The 22,157-nt window shown below is 39.0% G+C and overlaps 1 protein-coding gene and 1 pseudogene across 1 annotated transcript; one reads left to right on the top strand and one right to left on the bottom strand.

Annotated features, from left to right (window-relative positions):
- Positions 1-3,484: 3,484 nt before the first annotated feature.
- On the bottom strand, positions 3,485-8,278 carry LOC135594839 (eukaryotic translation initiation factor 2 subunit alpha homolog; annotated as a pseudogene).
- An 8,775-nt stretch (positions 8,279-17,053) lies between these two features.
- LOC135596230 (auxin-responsive protein IAA17-like) lies at positions 17,054-21,095 on the top strand. The gene is made up of 5 exons (XM_065088236.1): positions 17,054-17,667; positions 18,487-18,716; positions 19,643-19,784; positions 20,098-20,159; positions 20,832-21,095. Exons 1-5 carry the CDS (start codon positions 17,210-17,212, stop codon positions 20,867-20,869), a joined length of 930 nt encoding a protein of 309 aa, XP_064944308.1. The 5' UTR covers positions 17,054-17,209; the 3' UTR covers positions 20,870-21,095.
- The last annotated feature ends 1,062 nt before the right edge of the window (positions 21,096-22,157 follow it).

The raw sequence follows: 22,157 nt of genomic DNA, 5'->3' as shown, positions 1-22,157 counted from the left end.
TGCACTCTTCCTGTTTGTCTTCATCTGTTCATGCCAATATTCCTCTCCCAACCTGTGCCTCCCCCCCCCCCTTCCCTTGCTGTCTTCTGCCTTCTTTTCGTGAGCTGTAGGGACTCCAGTCACAGATTTTGAGCTGCAAAGTCCTGCAGGTTGCAAGAACTGCATCCAGAAAAAGTAGAGAATGTTGTGAAACCCCATGGGTGTTTGAAACAAAACATACAAAGTTTCTTTTGAAGTTGCCTCTTCCTCCATCTTGGTTTATCCATCTTTGCATGAAAGAGTTTAGGAAAAAGTAAGCCTTGAACTCTGATTTGACAATCCAATAAGACTGGCATCCACTGGATTCACAAGAACAACAAGATCATGTGAAACCCCATCCATTTTGATGCTGATCACATGGATGTTTATCTTCCATCCATTCACTTTCTAACTCTTTGTGAATCCAAATGCACACAAAAGACTTGAATTATTAGGATCTACACCTGCAAATGACTTGTCCACAACAACAATGTACATCTTAGGTCCATCCATGTACCATTTTCTGTGTAGTTTGACCCACATGTACACTATGTCCAAAACAGACATGTTGAGCACCACTGACCCATTCATCACTCCAATAACCTACTCAGACAATCAAATTGTAAGAAGCATGTAAAGAGATTTGAAGTCATTATGAAACATGAAGTGTGTCAAACAATACCAAGTCAATTTTGTAAACCTTTACTTAATTCACTTATTAGATGTGTCCAAGAAATGTTTGTTTTTTTCAGTATAATGATATCTTAAGCACCTTTCTTCAAGAAATGGCCAAAGTGAGGAAGGTTTGACATGAAGCAAATGAACAGACAAATGAGGAAGGTTCAACCAATCAGTCATTTTCACATTAGATCTCCTCATTAATATGTCTTTATCTTATTCATCCAAATTAACTGACAAATGAATTGGTTTGCCTCTTTTTTTTATTCTGTAATTGTTGTTTTTTTCTCTTCGGTACGTAATAACTAAATGGTTCTTTTCATTTTTCACCTATAAAAAAAATGATATAAGTCAATCTAGAGAAAGAAAGACATATAACATTCTAAGAACAATGTCAATTCAATAATAATGAAAGTATATATATGAATTGACTATACTAGATTAAGGCTCATATCTTGTCTTGCCCTTCTTTCTCCAAAGTAGTCAAAAATGTGTAATTTTTAAGATGACAATATATGTCTCAGAATTTTTTTTTTACAATTATATTTATTTAAGAATACATGGATTATTAAGGTAAACAGTGATTTGAAATTGGTAAAATAATGTTGATCATTTGCATACAAAAAATTAGGTTTGGTTACATTCAATTTCTATAAATATCAAGTCGTAAAGTATCGAAATTATTAGGGGTTTAGCTCTAAAAGTAGATACAATAACTCCTCTTATTTGAGTTCTTTCTTCAATTATTATTTCTATTTAGATTTCTTTATATATTATTTACGTACAGGTCTCTTTCATTTCTTTTGTATTTCATCCATATTCACAGTAATATAGAATGTCCTCAGAAGAGGAGGAAGGTGAATTAGGGTTGCAGCACTTCGCAGCAATCACAAAATCCCCAAGAGCTTCTTTAGGAGGACTTGTGATGAAGATTGCAGGAAGCTCCTCATCCACAGTGACTTCATGTCGACGCACGTGTGACCGATCAAAGCAAAGCTGAGAAGGAAAAAGAAAGCATGGTGGGAATCCGCGTGGGGAAGAAAAGAACACTGGCGATTAATGGATGGTGTCAACGCTGACCCCATCAAAGACTTGTGTGTGTTCTTCGTTCCATCCCCATGCCCTTCTCCTACTCGTCCTCTTCTTCCTCTTCTTCTTCTTCTTCTTCTTCTTCTCCTTCTTCCCATTTCCATCTGTTTTCATGCTTGTTTCGAGCTACAAACTGGTGGTGTGCCTTCGCACGTCATGCATGCATCATGCGCGAGTCATCATCACTCATCGGCCATTGCTGCTGATTCCAGATCATGTATACATAATATGTTTGAGGAGAGAATGATTGTTTTGATCATGATGACATTCCTTGAAACATGTGATTCTGATGCTGCCTTTCTATTAAGTTTCTAACCCTAGAAAAGCACAGCACTCTTCCAGAAGAACCCCTACACGTCCCAAATTGAAGCCTAAACACAGATTAGTGAAAGCTAATGATATATACATATATATAAGAGAGAGAGAGAGAGAGAGAGAGAGAGAGAGAGAGACCGTCGAGTGGTGACAAGTCTCCCCATGCCTGCATGCCTTTGTCCCCATCCCTACTAAGCTTTAGCAGCTCGGTATTCTATTCGAGAAATATGAACGCGTGCTCATCATTGCATCGATGGAGGAGGCAGAGGACGAACTAAGGCTGACCTTTTGTACTGGCTGGCCAACGAGCACTTTGTTCTCTAGCACTCGAGAGCTTCTTGACCTCAAAGCATCCCCCCTACCCAGTTGGATGGCGAGTCCTTTATCGTTCTCTCGACTCCATAGACGAAAGCTTTGGATCAGGAGCTGACTTCCTCCTCCCTTGGCTTGGAATCAATGTTGGCATGATTGCTAATCATGATCATCTCCACACACCCGATCCACAAATCTCATCTGCTTTGGTGACCTTCTCCTGTTGCGGCCATGTGAAGAGTAGACATGCAAAGAGACAGCAGAAACTACGTAAAGGACGGTGGTGGAGAAGGGCGCGAGTAGCGCAGTAAATGTTGAACGCCTCAAGGGACAAGGAGAAGGACATGGTTGGCGAGTGTGTGTTTCCGGCATGTTGGCTCCACCAATTGGCGTGCGATCTGCCATGTTTGCTGAAAGAGATGCATGATGGCCACATGACAAGACATGGTTGCTTAACATATTATGGATGGAGAATTTCCATAATGCAGCTTTTGATATCGATGATGTAGACATTGTTGAGATGCCAATTGTCTACCTCGGTTGCGTTTAGATGCCATCCTTGTTCATCCACCACAACAAGGCTGTAGCTGTTATATCATTTGCTAGTATTCATTCTCATCTTATTAGTCTCAGATTTGGTCAACATTTTCTTCACTTACAGCAACTAAAAGCGGTGGTTGTCGAGCAAAGCCAACTATTTTGATGCTTGTAGTTGTTGATATATATATATAATATGCTAAGTTACAAAAGCTAGTATATGGTCATCTCTCTGGAAAAAGTGGGGATGCACCCACTCTTGGAGAATAGCATTTGGAGCAATCACCTTGTTTCTTTCAGCTATGGAAGAGGATCCTCACCCTGGTGATATAATCAATCAATCAATCAATCAATCAAGTTGCACTTTAAAAGAATTCACCTGCGAAGTTGTTCATTCAAGTTTGGCATTGCCTTCGTCCAGGCATAAACTGCTTGTTAATCCTCGATTCAGGTGAAAGCACATATGCACAGTAATGCCAACTACAAAACAACATTTGCTTTTTTCCTTTCTGTAATCCATTCAACTGCAATCTCATAAGAAAAGACATCAGTGTTAGGCTTACAAGCTCTGAACGTACACAGGATAATTCCTCTTCTTTTTGTTGGGAGGAACATGGTACTTCAAAAAATTTACACAGGTTCTACACCAGCAGAAAAAATAAAGATGATTTTGGATCATAGTTCTTGGTGATTTTAGGCAATATTGCACTCGTACACTGTATAATATGAACATAGAGGAACTGGCAAGTGGAGCCTCTCCATGTAGAACAATTGCAGTCAAACTGCACCAATGGATCCATATGATTCATTCTTCAATAGCCCAAAAAGAATGTCCATCTGCAAATTGATGAAAACACAACTATCCAAGCATCAGCCATATGAAGAAAAGAAGATGATGTCGCTTGCTGTTCCAATAATTAGACATAGCTTAACATAGTATACAGTTATCTATATTAGTACGCTCGATACAAAACCATCCAACTTAATCCGCTCAATGATGTCTTCAATCCGCCATGCCAACACCAGAGTTCTCCACATCCATTTCTCCCATTCCTGTATCTTCCTCCTCTTCGCTACCTTCATCACCATCAACCTCCTTGTTAGCAGAATGTAGTTTTGGCATGTGCTTAGCGAATAGCGTGCCATCTGCGTTCACTCACCTGGGACGCCACCCAGAATTCAGATTAACATCATGAAATGGTTTTGTGATATCGTGTCAGATATTGATACTAGTGAGTTCATCCAAAATAATTGGATCATCCCAATGAAGAGGAGAAGCCCAAAGCTATATTATATCAACCCTTATGATACGGACGTTCTGACAAACATTTAGAAAAGGTTAACTAGGAACAGGTTGCAATCAGATCCAATAAGTTAACCAAACCTGACTGGTTTCAGAACCTTCCTAATTCATTCTTAAAAAACTGGACTAAAATAAAATAGAACAAATATATTTAATTCCTATTAGCTTTGACTCAAGATTATAACCCAATTGAACAATTAGACAACTTAATAACTTGGACAAAAACCAGAACAACGAAGCTAACATTATTGACAGTGGATGTTTTCCTTTGTTATCCTTTACAAAGAGAATTGCAATACAGAACTACCAAGAAAATTGAACTACACAGCATAGTAAGAGAAATTCAAAAAATTCACAGTATACCGACCTACTAAATATATACCTGATAAAGCATAAGAAATCATGACTTGATCTCCATAGATCAGATTTTCTTTAAGGAATTAAATGAAGATTCGTGAGAAGTCACTGTGCATTTATAATAGCATACAAGAGCAGAGTTGAAGCATAAACAAAGTTAACAATGACTCATCCAAATTCCCATGTCATTGTTAAAAAATGTTAACAACAACTTGAGCTCATATAAGAAGTGCAAATAATAACAAACTCTATACCAATAGAACTGAGAAGAAAACACAGAGATTATCCACCAGAGAACCATTAGTCTCAAAGCCCTAAGGGAAGCAGCATATGATACACATATTTAACTTATTAGTGAGATTTCGGATAGAACTTCCTCTAGAATCAGATGTGTCTGCTTAGAGATCAAACATGTATATAGCAAAACATACTCCCTCACATTCCAGATTCAATTGATAGCATTGATGTAGGAACTGGTGATAACAGATTAATATGGGTAACAGGACTGTGCATATCAAACATATTTAGATGGAAGGCATGGACCTACAAGAAGTTAGACTTAAAACAGATACAGATCAAATTTGAACAATTCATATGATATATAAATTCAGTTTAACGGTTTCAATTTTTCAATTATATTGATTCAGAAATATCATGATGTCATTGAAAACAAACTTACAGTGGGATATCTTTGCTCCATTCTATTACAACTACGTTCTTAAACCTTCTTTTTAGTTCTCCTGCAAGGTTGGACTTTATGAAATCTCGAACACATGCTGATGGGAAGGATTCAGAATATCTAGTGACAAGAGAGCAACTAGTCTTTGATATGCTGATGGCAAGCATGGAAAAACACCTACCAGTAGTAACAATTTCTAGCATATTTTCAAAACATATGCAATTTTTCATTCAAAAGCAACCAACAATTTTATGTCTTCTTAATTTCCCATAATTCATCATTATTCTGAACCCAAACAATTTGAGTCATTCCTGAGGTTTCCAGACAAAAGAAAAGGCAACATAAGAGACAGGGACTAGGTTCCTGAAACATCCATTTCAAGAACATTTGGCATTTACTGCTATGTTCAAAGAAATTGTAAGGTCAGCGGACAGAGGATATTAGTTTCCCTAACTAAACTTTTAGCACTAAAGTATTTAGACACATACAGTAAGAGGTATCTACATTCTATATATAATAAAATGAATCTTGTCGGTATGAAAATATATCAAAAGCAAGGAATAATGAATCATAAAACTTAACAACCTGATTAACTTGGATAAAACAATTAGATTGCAAACTATTAAGGATAGACACCACCTACTGATACAACTTGATACATACATGTCAAATCTTGAAAAAAGAAGTGTCATATGGCAAACGTAAAGTTATAGAAAAATATTATAATGTATAATATTATTTTAAATATCTAAGAGAAACCCCATAAACAAAAGCTTTCAGCATAAGAAACCACATAATGAAGGGAAGCTCCGTGTAAATGGAAGCTCAACGGGCTGCAATTGTACACTGAGAAAACAAATGGAATAATATGTTGTATGAGACTGTCTACACAATGCTGCAATTTACGTATTTACGTAGAGGATTATTCGAGTTAGATTACAAGGAGCAATGAGTCTCATGTACCTTATCAAGAGTCTGTGTGGTAAGGACATAGAGCGGAGGGGCAACTAGCTTGATTTTCACAGGACAATCATCATTTCCTGCAGCTTCAGCTTTCCTCATGACTTCCTGCAAAGCATTGTTTAAAATATAACTTCATCATTATACGCCTTATTCCGTAGCACAAAAATAATGTACGGGAGAATGTGAAAAATAAGAAATTTGGTTAAAGATAATTATCGGTACCTTAATATGAAGAACTCCATCGAATTGGAAACACTTCATCTCGATGTCGGCACGTATCTTTAGTGGCTGCTGTGTCATCCTTCTCCTAATATTCTTGACCAATGCATCCTTCACTTCAGGTGTCACTGCAGGCACTACCTTAGTCACCTGCGTCCATCATGATTAACTCAACAAGACAGATCATAACAACAAAAGTACCAAGAAACGGACCTCCTGCCCATCAGGCCCAACTTCCTTCACTTGCCGAGTCAGGGAATCAAGAACAGTCTGGATCCGTCACGATTATCTTGAACGCCTATAGAAGATCATTAAAAGACCAAATCTTTATCAGACTGAGGAAGAAATCGACAAAGAAATTCGAATCGAACGGCCTGTTCAGCCGAGTGATACCTCGAAAGCGTGGCCGTACTTGCGATAGACAGGCCAGCCGATGTGGATGTACAGCTCCTCGAGGTCGATGTCGAGTGTCTCGGGGACGTGGCGCATGATGGAGCGGATGAGCTTGCTCTTGGTGTAGCGCTCTTCGCATGCCTGTATGTCCTCCTCGGAGACACGGCGCTAGGAGAGATCGATGTAGCCCTTGTCGCGGTTGACGCGGAGGACCATGACGGGCTCCTGGCAGCCGACCTTGATGAGAGAGGACACGGAGCGGATGCGGCTGCGGCTGCGGCTGCGGGGGGATTAGGATCTGATGGAGCTCTTGATGAGATTAGTGTTTGTAAGGGCATCACGAAGGCCTCGGTAGGAGCTGAACAGGGGAGAGAAGAGAGGATGTGTTCGAAGCATCACGTTTATAGTGTGGAGATAAAAAGAGGAAGGCCATGTGGCTCGGGAATAAGAGTGAAGATAACATGCTGTGTCGAACCCAAGTTCGAGTCTGAGTCCGTCACATAAATATGTGATCATACACTTAAATGGTTAAGTAAATGCTGTATCTAAGATTATAATATATATTTATATTTATATTCGGGCGATTGTCCCAAAAATATTTTTATATTTTTTTTTTATTATATCTCTTTCATAAATCTCAAACAGTCACTTTCTATTTCTATCGTTTTTGGGCTGTTTTAGGTTGTTTTTGGCTTGTTCTTGCGTGGCGCGACGATCGTCATGAGCGGAGCAAAATATCAACCATCTCAGCACGCTGGAACCCTCCGGGTGGCACAGGGCTAGATGGGGCTTTCGTATAGCAGGGACGGTGCTGCCTCTCTCTTCGCTCGTTGTCCGCCGCTCGCTTGCGCAGCAAAAAATGGCCAATTTTGATCCGTTTTGGCCTGTTCTTGCGTGGCGCGACGACCGTCGTGAGCGGAGCAAAATGTCAACCATCTTAGCACCCTGGAACCCCCCGGGTGGCACAGGGCTGGATGGGGCGTTCGTATAGCAGGGACGGTGCTGCCTCTCGCTTTGCTCTTTTCAAAAAGTTATCATATGCACATATGCAATTCGGATTATATATATTTTTCGTACAATGTGTTTTTAAATATTATTATTATTTGAAAGGAATAATGACGTCAACTCAAGACACACAGTTTTCGTATATTTAATTTATTTTGTTTATTTCCATCAAATATATGACTAGAAAATAACGGCTTCATTCATTAATTTCGAAATGCTAGTGGCGCGTTTCTGCACGGATCGTAAAGCATTCAACCGAGGCCGCGAACGGGGGATCCGTTAGGAGAAGCGAGATATGTTGACGACACCTGAGCTCCGCAGTCTCCACCTTCTCCGGCGATTTCGGCTGCGACACCACCGAACCCGATGGTGACCTTCGCCTCTCCTCTGCCCTCGATGGCTACGTTCATTACCTCGACCTCTCCTCGGACGTTATCAATGGAACACTCCGCTTTGCTGCCAACTACCTTTACCCTCTCTAACCTCCGACGGTCTCCGATCGGAGCCAACGTCACGGATTAGGGATTTGTTCTTCCGGGTTTGGTCTCATGTCCATCTCTTCGTATCGTCGCTTTTATGATTAATGCTCTGCTGATCCTACCCTACACGACCAAAGGGAGCTCCTGATGGAACTCCTACTAATCGTGTGCTCTTCCGTATCATTTTGGAACAAATCACAACGTGTTGTACAACTCGCAGCTCCGTCTGCGGCGGCCATGGCTAGGGCTAGCCTAGGGTTTGCGATCCTTCTCATCTCCTTGATTCTCTCCACCGTGCGTGTTGGTTCGTGGCATCCTTCTCCCCTGCTCATATGTTATTCCCTTTTCTCTTGCCTTGCAGATTCTACTAAAAATTAGTCAGTTCTCCTCCGTGCAGTCTGGAGCCATGTTCATGAAAAGAAATGACTGTCTCGATCAAGTTTACTTTGTTGTCGGGAAACGTAATTTCTCCAACACTTCGTAGATTTTGGAGACTTTTTTAGGTCACTAGTCTTAAAATTTTCACTTTTCGAGTAGGTTGATCCATGTGTAGTTGTTTATTTTTACTTTTATGCTTTTAGCTAATATTATATATTGAAAATATTGAAACCATAGTGCTCTGCACTTGTAAACATGTTTAGTTCCTTTCTGCATATTGATATGTTCTTTTATTCTTATTATTCCTTCCATGTTTGATGCAGAATACACAATCAGAATTAGTATCAATATATTTTTACAAATAAGGATTTACGAAACATGGCATGTGGCATGCTTACTAGTTGTTGGAATGATACAGACTTGATGTTTTTCCACAAGGACACTTAGAAAGAGCTTTTGCTGATGGCAGTCGATGAAAATAAGGGTAGAAAAAAAAATGGTGAAATGGTGCATTTTGATTTGCTTTGGAGGGATGCTTCCTTCCAATTTTCTGGTGGCCATCATTCATGGAAGATTGTCCATTAGCTTAAGTGTGATGCATTGATGTGAGAAGTGACTGCAAAAAGAATTAGGTCGCAAGAGGGAAAACCAAAAGCATACAGTCAAAATCTCATTTAAAATATCCAAGACACCTTCAAGCTTAGCTCGCTTACTCAAGGCTGATCAATTTGTTCAACCAGTTTAGTCAACCAACCTCTGCTGATGCAAAGTTTTCCAATCTCATTTAAAAGGGAATTATTGACATTATGAGTAAAGAGAATGAATGTGGATTTGCAGGACTTTAAAATTCAGTTAGTGCACTTTGGGAGCTGATTTTTTGTACTGATGAGCACTCACCTTGTACTGAAAATTAGAATATGAAGGCTAGGATTTGGTTGTTTTGTTTGTACCATATTGACAAATAAATGATAAGATGAATCTGATATTTTATTGCTTTTTGGTTTCAATTAAGTGGTAAATGAAGAATGCTTTTGCAGTTTCAAGTATTCACATAAAAGAAAATTCTGGTTGAACTTAAAAGAAATCGACTTCTGGATGCTAATTGCATGGAATTTGTTCATCAGGACAATGTAGAAGAATATTTTTGTGGTACTTCCTCTCAAGACTACTTGATACGTTATGCTTAATTCATTTCTTATATCACAGGTCTTGTCACTTGATAAATGTTATTTTGATCCTCATCATTACCACCCCTCTCAATCAGAGAAGAAAATAAGATATCGTATTATTGATGGTTGTTCTGCCTATTGCCCCTCAGCTTAGTCATTCTTGACTTTTGCTTATACCCCCCTCCCTCTCGCTCTCATGTGCGTATCTATAACCATTTGGATTAAGCAGTGGCTTAAGTTAGACTATTTGTCATTTCTGCTGTGGACTTCAGATGAGTAGTGAAGAATTGTACTGAGACCAACGATAACAAATGTGACAACAGTTATTATCAGCGGAAAACAAGTTGTTGCAAACTTGTGCATATAAGAGGAAGCCGTAAAAGAGGGGTTTACATATTATGAGTTGATCATAACTCATGGTTTGATGTCTAGCTTTGAAGAGACTGTTTTAGAGTTTTTGGCTTCATATTATTGGTTGTCGATGATGTTGCTTTAATACATAATTGTGAATTTTATGTTGATGCAGCCTATTCCAAATAAGAGACTGAGATAAGTGAAGCGCAATGCTTGATTCTATTTCAGCCTTGTTTAGATGTGATTTTGAGTTCTATGAGGAAAACAATTAGTTTTTTTTTTTAGTTACTTTAGTATTTACTTTAATCATATTCTTTCGGCTATTTTACATTTGGATCAGAAGTCTAAATGAAGTATCTATAAATTCTTTCCATATGTATTCAGTTTGAAGGATTTCTAAAAGAATTTAGATAATTTAGAAAAAAAAAAGGTTCAGTTGAGAGAAGAAAGAATAAATACCCGTTGTCAGGTTTCCTAGATGATAAGTACAACAGGTAGCAACTGTATATAGGAGGTCAACCATCAATCAATAGACCATTTAGTTTCAATTAAATTAAGGCTATTGAATGGTTGTTTGGCCCTTTTTAGTTATTTCCTTTATATTTTTAATGCTTTTGCTTCTGTCTTTAAAGATCTTGCTTCTCATCCTCGTAACCTCTCCTATAGCTCCTCTTCTAATTTGTGTTTTTTGTGTATCTAATTCTACCCTGCTTAAGTAATATTACAGCTCCTCCTGCATATGCAGGAGCGCTTCTATGGTCGTTCCCTCCAGGCCACCTCGGGGGAATGTGCCTGCTTCTTGTAACAGCATAATTTCAGATTAGATAGTTTCCGATCTACCAGGAAGGTATGTTTCTCTGCACGAATTGAGCACACTTTCATGCTAATGTAAGACTGTATTTTTATTTTGCTAATATAAGAATTCAGCTCTCCTCAAGTGCAGATCTACCAGGAAGGTGTGTTTCTCTGCACGAATTGAGCACACTTTCATGCTAATGTAAGACTGTATTTTTATTTTGCTAATATAAGAATTCAACTCTCCTCAAGTGCAGATCTACCAGGAAGGTATGTTTCTCTGCACGAATTGAGCATACTTTCATGCTAATGTAAGACTGTGTTTTTATTTTGCTAATATAAGAATCCAACTCTCCTCAAGTGCAATGCCTGACAAGCACTGTGACAATGCATGCCAATTGTAATACACCAAGCATGTTTTCTCCTACAGTATTTATTTGTCCTCTACTAGGATTGAACTATGATTTTCTTCCTGAAGATTTCAGCTATGAACTCCTCACCACAATCATGTCACTAGTTGCCGCCATTTTTGAGACATGGGCCTTGTGGAGGCAGGAGCATAGAGAGAAATGGAGGTAAAGGCATCCTCCACTTTTGTAATGCACCAAGCCACTGGATTGTTCTTGTGCAACAATCAGCATCCACCAGTTTCTTGGGTTTGCCTTTCTTTTATTTGGCTAATTGGATGGAAATTGAAAATTTAGTGTTGGTACCTTTTTGGACAACAAAGACCTAAACAGTTTCGGTGTTTGCTTTCTATTTGGACTGCACAATTTCAATATTGGGATTATTGGATGACATTATTTGCCAAATCCAGGAATAGCTTGCGAAGATTTTATAAGTTAGAAAGCTTCGCTTTGGATATCCTAAGAATGAGACTGAGATTATGAAGATGATTGTCCCACTCATGTCATGTTATTTGTCTCTCTTGTTTATAAAACTCTCTGGAGAATGGCAACCGAAACCTTCTACTGCAATCCCTGCCCACAATGCCTGTACAGGTCGAAGCAATTCCAATGATGACTGGCATCAGAGTCCATGGCTATGCCAACAAGAAGTTAGTGCTCTCAACTTCTTCCCGCTTTTGTCGGCTAATTCTCATATGCTGGCTGCTATCAATTTTTAGAGCCTCATCTAACTAATTGCCTATGGTGCTTGTGCCAGATCTAGTTTTTCTGGATGGCAACTGTTGGCCATTTTCTACTTATTTATCTGATGGATTCTACATGACAAGTTACCAGAAATTGAGGTGCTAAAGAGCTGGAAGCTGTAGGATCTACTATGATTAATGGATTCATATTTGTCATCGTCTAGTTGTTACTGGAATCTTCAGCCAGTGGCAGTGTAAGAAAAAGAACTTACGGTTTTGTTATACCAAACAAATGGTAGAAGATCTGGGAAAGCATGCTAATAATGGTAAATGATGTGAAAGTACGATTGGCCATCATTGAAAGTAAAGCACTTGGGGTCGAGCTGCACATTGCCAAGTTGGAGATGAGAGGTCATATCCATTCTTTGTTGAAACTGTTGACTCTTTCTGGTGCCAAGGTCTAAACTGTAATCGAATGCAGGTCATTTGAAGAGACGCCATGGAGGCCTACCACCACTTCCCTCACCCCCGACTGCTTCCACCTCCCGATGTAACCCCATGCTGTGAACCACACTGAGGCTACCACTCAAGACATCAGAGGCCGCGCACCATTTGAGGCACCACTGTAGTCTCCATGGTGGAGCAGTCCAGGTGGGTCATTGCCGACATCATGCTCATGTCCATCGCCTATCAGTGGAGAAGGCCATCTTCGGCTGTCTGCAGATGGCAGTGCATAAGGGTAGATTCTTGAAGGGGCTTGATCTGTTGAACGCGATGAAACCGGTTGATGTCTCTTGTTCAGCACTTCTTGGTATCTGCCAGGACACTCGAGGTAAATTCTAATGATCAAGAAGCTGACATAGCATTTGGCAGCACCTTGCATCCAGTTGAGTAGAGTGCAGATGTCTTATACAGAAAAAGAAAGATTGGTAACATGACATGATTCTACCTTCTGTCAGATCTCTATTGGCAGTAGAATGATGGGCCACGCACCTGCAGCATTGGTTCCGTGCTTACCAGCACATAAAAAATTATTGATGCTGCTGTTGGTGACAGTGCTCGAAGAGGAGGATCATGGTCCACCTTATCTTATCAACCCATAGGAGGCCAAGAAGGTATGCAATCTTGGGTCCATTGCTGCTGTTAATTGGTTGCCAATTAGATCAGATACTCTAAGAAAGGAGAGGCTGAGGGAGACTTCTAAAACTCTGTTACACATTCGCCCTACAAAGGAGGCCCTTCCACCTGCAGTTCAACAGCTACCCTGGTGCTCATTCTGTATCATGTAGCTCAAATCTTTCTCCGGATTCCACTGGCCACCATCGGCAACCCTGTTGATGAGCACATCAATCGAGTGACCGCCATCGCATTGTCCATCTCAATTATTGGATCTGAAGCTGCCCCTGACGCGATGGATGCATGCAATGAACCTTGAATCCGGTCCGTCTAACAACTCTTCATGGCATGTTCTTTTGATGCCTTCGTTTCTTTGGCAAAGTATGCATGCTTGACACTTTAGTCTAAGACCAAGCAGATAAACGTCGACGTTGGATGTGGGAAGTGAAAGCCACTCCAAATCAGTTCAGATCACCTGCAATGATCTGTCCAGCCAATAGTGTGATAATTATAATCTTCAGCATAAATACGATGTTTGAGAGTTTCTTTTAGCGGTTTTTCATGAGAAAATCACCCAAAAATGTTAGGTTTTCGCATTTGAAAATTGTTGCGCACATAAAAAATTTTGAGGTACCAGTAACCTTTTTTGTCAGACTTGGTGTTCTTTTGAATTAAGGATAGGGTGTAAATAACTCCAGGGGAAATAAGCCATTAATAAAATGCATGTGTAGACATACATAATTAAGAAAATATAGTTGTGAAAGTACGATTAGGATCTTGGCCTTCTTCTTATGTGCTTATCTTGTGGCTGATTGTAATATACTGTTTACAGAGATAACTTTTTCAAGGAGAGTTCACGGTCATCACTAAACTCACCAACCAAAACACTTGACACTAAATTCAAGTTTGGTTTTAGCCTGATTATATTTTTTTTGATGGAGTCAGTATAAATAGTACTTAGGCTTTGGCTAGATGTACTTGAGTATAACTGGTATAATTAAACCTGCTTATGCCAAAAAGGATGGTCAAAGTGTAGACTAAAGAGTCAGTGAAGTTTATCTGCAAAAGATAAATAGAAGTTTAGGTCTCTTGGTGAAGAAAATTAGACATGAAAACATAGACTCCATGGATCAAGGTCAGATAAATACTTTTGTAAGGCTCAGGACATAAAGACAAATCCAATCAGGAAGCACAGAACTAATTTTTAGTAGAACTTTCTCTGGTTAGGATAGCTAGAAGAGGGAGAATTATGCGGGGCTTATCTTGTGGGGTCCAATGGATCCCGCAGCAGGGATGATGGGGAACAAGGGTGGGCCCAGTTTGAGGTGCAGAGAGCATCAAATGGGAACAAAAGGAGATGAGCATGGGGTGTGTTATCGGGCCAAAGTTGGAAGAAAATGTCTCAACAGGAGCGAGAAAAAGATTGCTACATGATAGTCCACTAACAAAGCTATTCTTGTTCTGATGTGACCAGGAGCAAAAAAAAGGCCTGTATTTGTTTGAGTTTAGGTGTTTAAGGTCAATTTTACTGACATATCTAGTTTTTTTAGAGAAAAGATGTTTAAACATTTTGGAGAAATATATAATTATTAATATGTCGGGAGCCTTTTTTTCCTTATACAATTATTAGCATGATATTAACATCACAATTAAGGCTGACATTTTTTTTATTTTGTTAATTGCTTAGGCTAAAACATGTCATGGAAGTTTAATGTTGTCAATTGGCTAAACTATTTCATAGCTGTTGCAATACTAATGTCCAACCTTGTACTTGAAGCCATCTTGTTTCTTGTTTGCTACTAAACCTACCTTTTCTTTCTGGCAAAAAAAGAGAGGAAAAAGCAGCTTGCCAAATAATTTAGCCTTATCTACTAGCAATATGTCTTGTTTCTCATTCTATACTTTTTCTTTCCAGTGCTTCCCATAAACATGCAAATATAGTTGTTTAAGGATTGTGATCTACTGGAAGATCCAAGCACCACAAGAAGTTTTGGTTGTTGATGTAGCATTTCATTCTTAGGCATCAATTGGGACCTATTCAGACAATATCATAGCACTACAATCAATATTAAGCACCACTAGAACAATTTTCCAGTACAATTGGGAGTTACTTTATCAACACAGAACAAGATTAGCAGGTTGATTGGATATATTTACTAGGAGTAGGCGACATTCTTATACTTTAATCGAGGTCATGTTGGGTGTAAAGCTGCTTTTTGTGACACTTATCATAAAATAATACCCCTAATTTAGAAAGATTGGGCCTAATGGCATTGCATCATTATATCTTAACACTAATTATAGCAGTATGCAATAGATCAAAGGATTCCTCTACTGGGGAACTGTTTGGAGTAACTGACATGTTTGAATTGATATTGTGATGGAGAGACAAACACAGAAACTAGACAAGCTATTGATGGGTCACACTGTCACATTCTAGTCTGGGATGTACAGTTAGCCAACTCTTAATTAAGCAAGTTTTTCATTGACATTTGCCACATTTTGACTGGAGCATCTGGAACAAAAAGTTCATCTTAGTTCACAAAATTCTCTTGGAAAAGACAGTCCTCTTTTTTACTTAACCCTTTCCTTTTTTTAATTCTATTAATTCTAATGTCAAAAGTTTAGTAGAAAAGATGATAGAAAAATAAAGGAAGATTCCATGTCATTCATGTATGGATGGGACATCAATCTTTATGTCATTAGTTGCAGGGAATCAGCATGCTTTGGTGTTACACAAAAAAACAAATTGCCTTTTGGCTTCTTTGTCTAATTTTGGGTACTATTCCAATATTGTGAAATATAGTTTTGAAAGCTGCTGCATGCCACCATCTTTTCTTTTCTTCTTTCAGCTACATAAATCTGTCTTAAACTGGCGAAAAAAAAAAGGTATATCTTAAAAGATTTAAACAAAAGGTTCTGTAAGGATTATGAAAGTTGGGAATGTTGCTTGTACATTTCCTTCCTATTGATCAGCATATGTTACAAGCATGAAAAGTATGTATTTTTGTAGAGTGTTCTATTTCCCTATTGGCTCTCAATTTGCTTCACCATGTCAAACAACTTACAGGACTGTTTCCAGTGAAGCTTGAACATAAAAAAGGAAAAAAAAAAAAGGAGATTTATTTGTACTTCAAATTTATGAATCTTGAAATCAGGCAAACAAACAGTCTTACAAATATGTGTATAACATTTTCTTTTGCACCAATCAGTTAGTATTTCTTGTACTTGGTGCTCTACTGCTTCAGAAATAGAAATTAAGTGGTGCATCTGATGCTCATATTACTCATATATTTTATGTATCAAACAATTGCAGTCTACCAGGTAGCAGAAAGAGATTCTACCACACTAGCAAGATAAATAATTTACTATACCTGTTTCAGGACAAGTGCATGTAGTTAAATGAAGTGGAGAATCCATGTAATTAATTTATGTCTACATTATAAAGAATATAGGAATAGATGTTGATTAATTGATGAGATGATAAGACTGATGCTCCCTTAGCCTGTCTCTTTTCTTAACTTCATTCCTATACCTTGTCCATCTTAAATTAATATTACTTGTAGTAATATTCTCAAAATGATATGCAATTTCCATGATTAGCGAATTAAGTGTTGTTATATTTTCCTTTTATTTTTCTTTCCGTTGTTAATGCTACACTTACGGATATTATATATCCAATTACTTTATTTATGATATGGGTATAAATGAAATAAAATATTTGAAGGCAACAAAGTTATCTCCCTCTATCGAACCCCAACAAAAGTAGAATTTCTCGTCTTCTCCTTCTGCTTCTTTCGTCTATATTTCCTTCTCACCACTTGGAATATTCTTTCTTCTTCGCTTACTCACACACGCTCGCTCTCTCTTCTTCGCCTCTCTTTCTTCTGTCCTCTCTCTCTCTCTCTCTCTCTCAAGCTCACCACTTTTAATGGTTGCTGGTGCTGTTCGAGGACGTAGATGTCACCGCCTCTCGAGCATGACTACATAGGCCTCTCGGAGCTCCACTCACCCGCCGCCGCCGTCGTGGGCGGCGGAGGAGCCGAGGATGGAGCGCTCAACTTGAAGGACACGGAGCTGAGGCTGGGCCTCCCCGGGTCCGATTCCTCCGACCGGAAGGACAAGGTGGCCCTCACCCTCGGTCTCCTCCCGAAGATCTTCGTCTCCGGCGCCAAGAGGGGGTTCTCTGACACCATCGACGGGGCCGGAAAGTGGGGCCTCGCTGCTGGAGGGGGTGGATCCGAAGTGGAGGCCGGGAAAGGTGGCGCCTTATTCTCGCCGAGAGGGGAGAGGGGCGGCGGGGGGCACGGGAATGCGGGCAACGATGCGGTGGGGAAGGCGGTTGGGCATGAACCGAAGGACACCGGGCAGGTTGGAGATTCCGCTGGTAATGACCGTGGCGTTGCGCCTGCTGCCAAGTAAGTGTCTCCAACTGAAGTCGGAGCTCTTCCGATTGACAGAAAGTTGAGATTTTCAGCTGAAATTTGTGAAATTTTTTTTTCGTTTTCTCTGGCCTATTTGGTGGAAATGCTTTTCTTAAGGAGTGTGTGACTTTTTGTGCTAAGATGATGATTTTTTTTTCCTAGGGAAAATATGAGTTGAATTTTTCTTATGATTGGTCAAAAGAAATGAATGATATCATAGGATTTTTCTTATGATTGGTCAAAAGAAATGAATGATATCATAGGATTACTGGGAAAATTAGGTCTTTACTTTTGGCTTGTGGTTGAAGAGCTTTCTTACATACTTCGATTACAGGCTGTGTTTGCCTATGGGTAAGAGCTCTATGGTTCACGAATCTAATGCAATTCCTAATTTCAAGAATTTTTTTCCCTTTTTCTGGCCTTTTCAGATTATTACTTGATGCTGCCAATATTCTCTTCATTAAAGCTTTAGTGTGTGAAGGAATTTTGTTTCCCTCTTTTTCGTATTTTTCTTATGTCATTCATTCAGCTGTTGGATGTCTTACTACCAGTTCCCTGTTTGTGATGATCTTGAATGATGCACTAAACAGTATAAGATTTTCCCTGAGCTATAAATTCCCTGGTAGAAAATAAAAAATTCATTTCAATTTCAATTGCTCTATGAATTTTTTTTTTTATGTTGCCTCTTTATGCTTGGAAAGGCAGACCTGATTTTTTTTGGATAAAATTTTCAAATTGGTAACAAGATCATAAAAAGTGTAGTTCTGTTTAGATCTGATTAGCACATCTAATGATGGGTGTAAGCTGTATCAGGGCACAGGTGGTTGGTTGGCCACCGATCCGCAGCTACCGTAAAAACACTATGGCTACAAATCCTTCAAAGAACAAAGAAGATGCCAATGGGAAACAAGGTCTAGGTTGTCTTTATGTCAAGGTCAGCATGGATGGAGCACCGTACCTTAGGAAAGTTGACCTGAAGACATACAGCAATTATAAGGAGTTCTCCTTGGCACTTGAGAAGATGTTTAGTGGCTTCACCATTGGTGAGCTCTTACTTTTCTCCATTGTGTTTGTAATAATAATTCAGGAAACATTCATGTTTTTGTAATCAGTTCATCCTAATTGTTTTCTTACTCTTTTATAGGCTCCATGTTTGGTATACGTTTTGTTGCATTCCTAGTCGGCATAAAGTCACCTATTTGCTTATTTTCTTACAACTATAAAGTCACTTTTCTTTTTTTTGTAGATTCCTTGCTTTTTATACATTTCTTTAGAACTGATATCTTGCATTGGTTACATTTACATAAAGGGAAATATATTCTTTGCCTAAGGCTCCATTATGTTTTGCATTTTTTTTTCTTTTCTTTTTGCTTTTTCATACAAAAACTGAAATTAGATAGGCCATTATAGCCTTGTATGTAGGTCTTTCTTCATGGCATATTTCTGGAACGTGTTAAGGGTCATATGTTACTGTTCTCTTTTCCTAAGCAATAATTTGAAGCAATATCTGAGTCGCACGATCCTACTTTGATTGTTTTCCATGTGGTTGCGAATCTCTCTAATCCTTGTGTGGATTAGAGCATGGTCCCAACTGTTCATATTCTGAATAGGTGATTGGACCCCACCACTGGTAGGTGAAATCCATGTCAGTGGATGGTTTTGAAATGGGATTTTGGTAGTTCCAATTCAAAGGTACTGTTCTTGTGATTCCTTTTTGTTTTAGAAACAAAATTCAGCTGTATTCATGATGTTATGATAGTATCTTCACGTCAAATGAATTTTTTAGTTCCTTAAAGATTTCTGACCTTTTGATTGACTTATCTGGGGACAACCATGCTTTACTTTGTAAAACTGAAGAATAATTCTTGTTCATGTCTTTAGTTGTCCTGGAATTGAACATTTTTGAAATCTGAGATTGTGTTGGTATGGGGAGGAGTTTACTTGCTTTTTGTAATTTGTGCTACTACAGGGCAGTGTGGTTCTCATGGAATACCAGGACGAGATGGATTATCTGAGAGCAGGCTGATGGATTTTCTGAGTGGATCTGAATATGTGCTCACTTATGAAGACAGAGATGGTGACTGGATGCTTGTTGGGGATGTGCCCTGGGAGTAAGTACAAACTTCCTTGTTGTGAACTTAATGGTTAGAGTCAAAAGAATAAAGACTGTAAACATGTAGTACAGCTTGCACAGATAATTGCCCGTTTCCATTTTTCCACAAATTTTGCCATTGACTACTACTGACAATTTGAGTTATACCACACAAAATAAGTACAGATAACCACAAATTTTGCCTCTCTCTCTCTCTCTCTCTCTCTCTCTCTCTCTCTCTCTCTCTCCCCCTCTGTGTGTGTGTGTGTGCCATTTTGATATTGCTTTTGTTGCTTGACAAATGACTGATTGTATTCAAATTGAAATTTCAGGATGTTCACAGACTCTTGCAGAAGGCTGAGGATAATGAAGGGTTCAGATGCTATTGGACTTGGTAAGTATGAGTAGGCAAAATTGACGAACTATTGTATATCTGATCTTCAACATACTTTACCATGGGGTCTTAATGTGCTTCTATATTTCTGGTTACTTAACTTTCGTGAAATATTAATTAATGGAGCCATAAAGCTTTGATATTTATTAAACTTGATTCCCAGATAATGGGGTCTGCTGGCTATTGTCACAAAGTAAACTATAGTTATGGGCTAGTGGGTCTCTTTTACACAAATTGTTTAGATATATTTGTTACTTTACATCTCATCTATGATAGGTAGATACATATGGTAATTGATTTAACATTATGGTTTGATGTATTATGATTAAGCTTTCACCACTTGTTCAGGAGCTATTAGTTTTCTGTTCTAATATAAAACAGCCTCTTATAATATGGTCACATCTTGAACCTTTTAGCTCTATGGTATATTTTGTTGTGTAGTCATTGGATAGTACCTTTATTCTGACCACTGCTTAAAGCATGGATTTTGTTCTTGATTTGCCATCTTCATGGTTAAATATACTAGGTGGTGAAGTTCCACGACCTTTATGTTTGACTTTTTATCTGCAAATGCTTCTACTTAATTGTACCATTGAAATTGCGCCTTTGTTATGGCATCATCAAAAGCAAAGTTAAATATGTATTAACCAAATGTGATCTATTATCTTGCAGCTCCAAGGGCCATGGAGAAATGCAGGAACCGTAACTAGGGGCCATTGCTGACCCTTTTATGAAAGCAGATGTGAATCAGATGTCTGTAGGCCCTCCTTGAGAAGAAAACATTAACAAGTTTGCCCGGTAACTGTTATATTTCCTGTTTGCTGCTAAGACTGTTAGCTAAGATTCCCTAGAGACGTAAACGACTTATGATCGTGTATGTATTTGGTGTTTCTGTCTTGTTATTACTGTATGCCTAAACATCTGGCTTGCTGTTTAGATCTGTTTTAATTTTAGTTTCCCGTTTGAAAATTTTGTTCGTGTGTCCTTATCTCTCATCCGAATACTAACAATGGAAGCCACCCAAAATTAGCCAAGTTTGAAAGGGCCTCTCTCTTTAGGAACTAGGAGTAAACCACAAAGATCGTTGTCGACGAAAAATCGTACATGTCCTATTCCTTTAATTGGTTGTTTCTGAACAGTTGATGGGGTTCAGATGGAGAATTAGGCTGTGATGCTGGTGTTCTATTTTTGCTCTTCTGTGGTCATACTGAGGTCACACCTTTCATAAGCCACTCTCTAGTTTTGACTTGCTCCCAGCATGAGCATAGTGCATGAGATGGTGCAGATGTACCTGTGTCTAACTAGGAACACCTCATTCTTCTTACAGAAATGGCTTTGGCAGGTGAATTGGTGTGTGACTGTTCACCTGGCAAAGCCTGATGACTAAACTCTCTGTTGCTGTTCCCTCAATTGTGCTGATCCTTCCATGCAGGCTTTTTTGCTTCTCAGTACTAGACATGCATGGTGAAGTCTGCACCATGGCCAGCTTTATTTGAGAAGCTGTGCTGTTTGGGGATCTGCATTTGTTGCTTATCCTTTTAATGCTCATGATAGTGTCCAACCATCATTTATATTGCATAAAGTATTGGCAATGTTAGTGCTGGTGTGTTTATGATCCCTCATGGTTAGGCTTTCTGCCCCTGAAATCAGGCATCCTCCTTAGAAATGATGTTTCTTTTTTTGGTGAACATTTAAAGCACTGCAATCAATCCCACAAGAAATGCATCATTTTGATGTACCTCTTGCAAACTTTGAGCATCCAAGGCTAACTGCACCTTCATCGAACTCCCATTGAATAGATCATAGAGAGTCCCACAAGATTAATACTAGGAAGATTAAAGACTTGACTCACTTCAGTGGAGAGTGTATCTGACTGAGAGCTGAGTGTCCTGCAGGTGGAGTCCTGTGAACATGGACTTGCACTCATGAACAATGACTGATGTCCCTGCCAAGGTCACCGTGAGACAAGGGATGGTGCAGTGATACACTCTTCCTTCA

This window comes from Musa acuminata, chromosome BXJ1-10 (assembly GCF_036884655.1).
Source record: "Musa acuminata AAA Group cultivar baxijiao chromosome BXJ1-10, Cavendish_Baxijiao_AAA, whole genome shotgun sequence".
Taxonomy (NCBI): domain Eukaryota; kingdom Viridiplantae; phylum Streptophyta; class Magnoliopsida; order Zingiberales; family Musaceae; genus Musa; species Musa acuminata.
Note: the sequence above shows the minus strand (reverse complement) of the source record. Positions and strands in the feature narration are given on the sequence as shown.

What these genes read in the sequence shown, in the direction of transcription:
- LOC135596230 (XM_065088236.1), top strand. Translation starts at nt 17,210, where the DNA reads ATGTCACCGCCTCTCGAGCATGACTACATAGGCCTCTCGGAGCTCCAC. An exon ending in GGCGTTGCGCCTGCTGCCAA is followed by an intron (nt 17,668 to 18,486) that starts GTAAGTGTCTCC and finishes AAGCTGTATCAG; the next exon opens with GGCACAGGTGGTTGGTTGGC. An exon ending in GTTTAGTGGCTTCACCATTG is followed by an intron (nt 18,717 to 19,642) that starts GTGAGCTCTTAC and finishes GTGCTACTACAG; the next exon opens with GGCAGTGTGGTTCTCATGGA.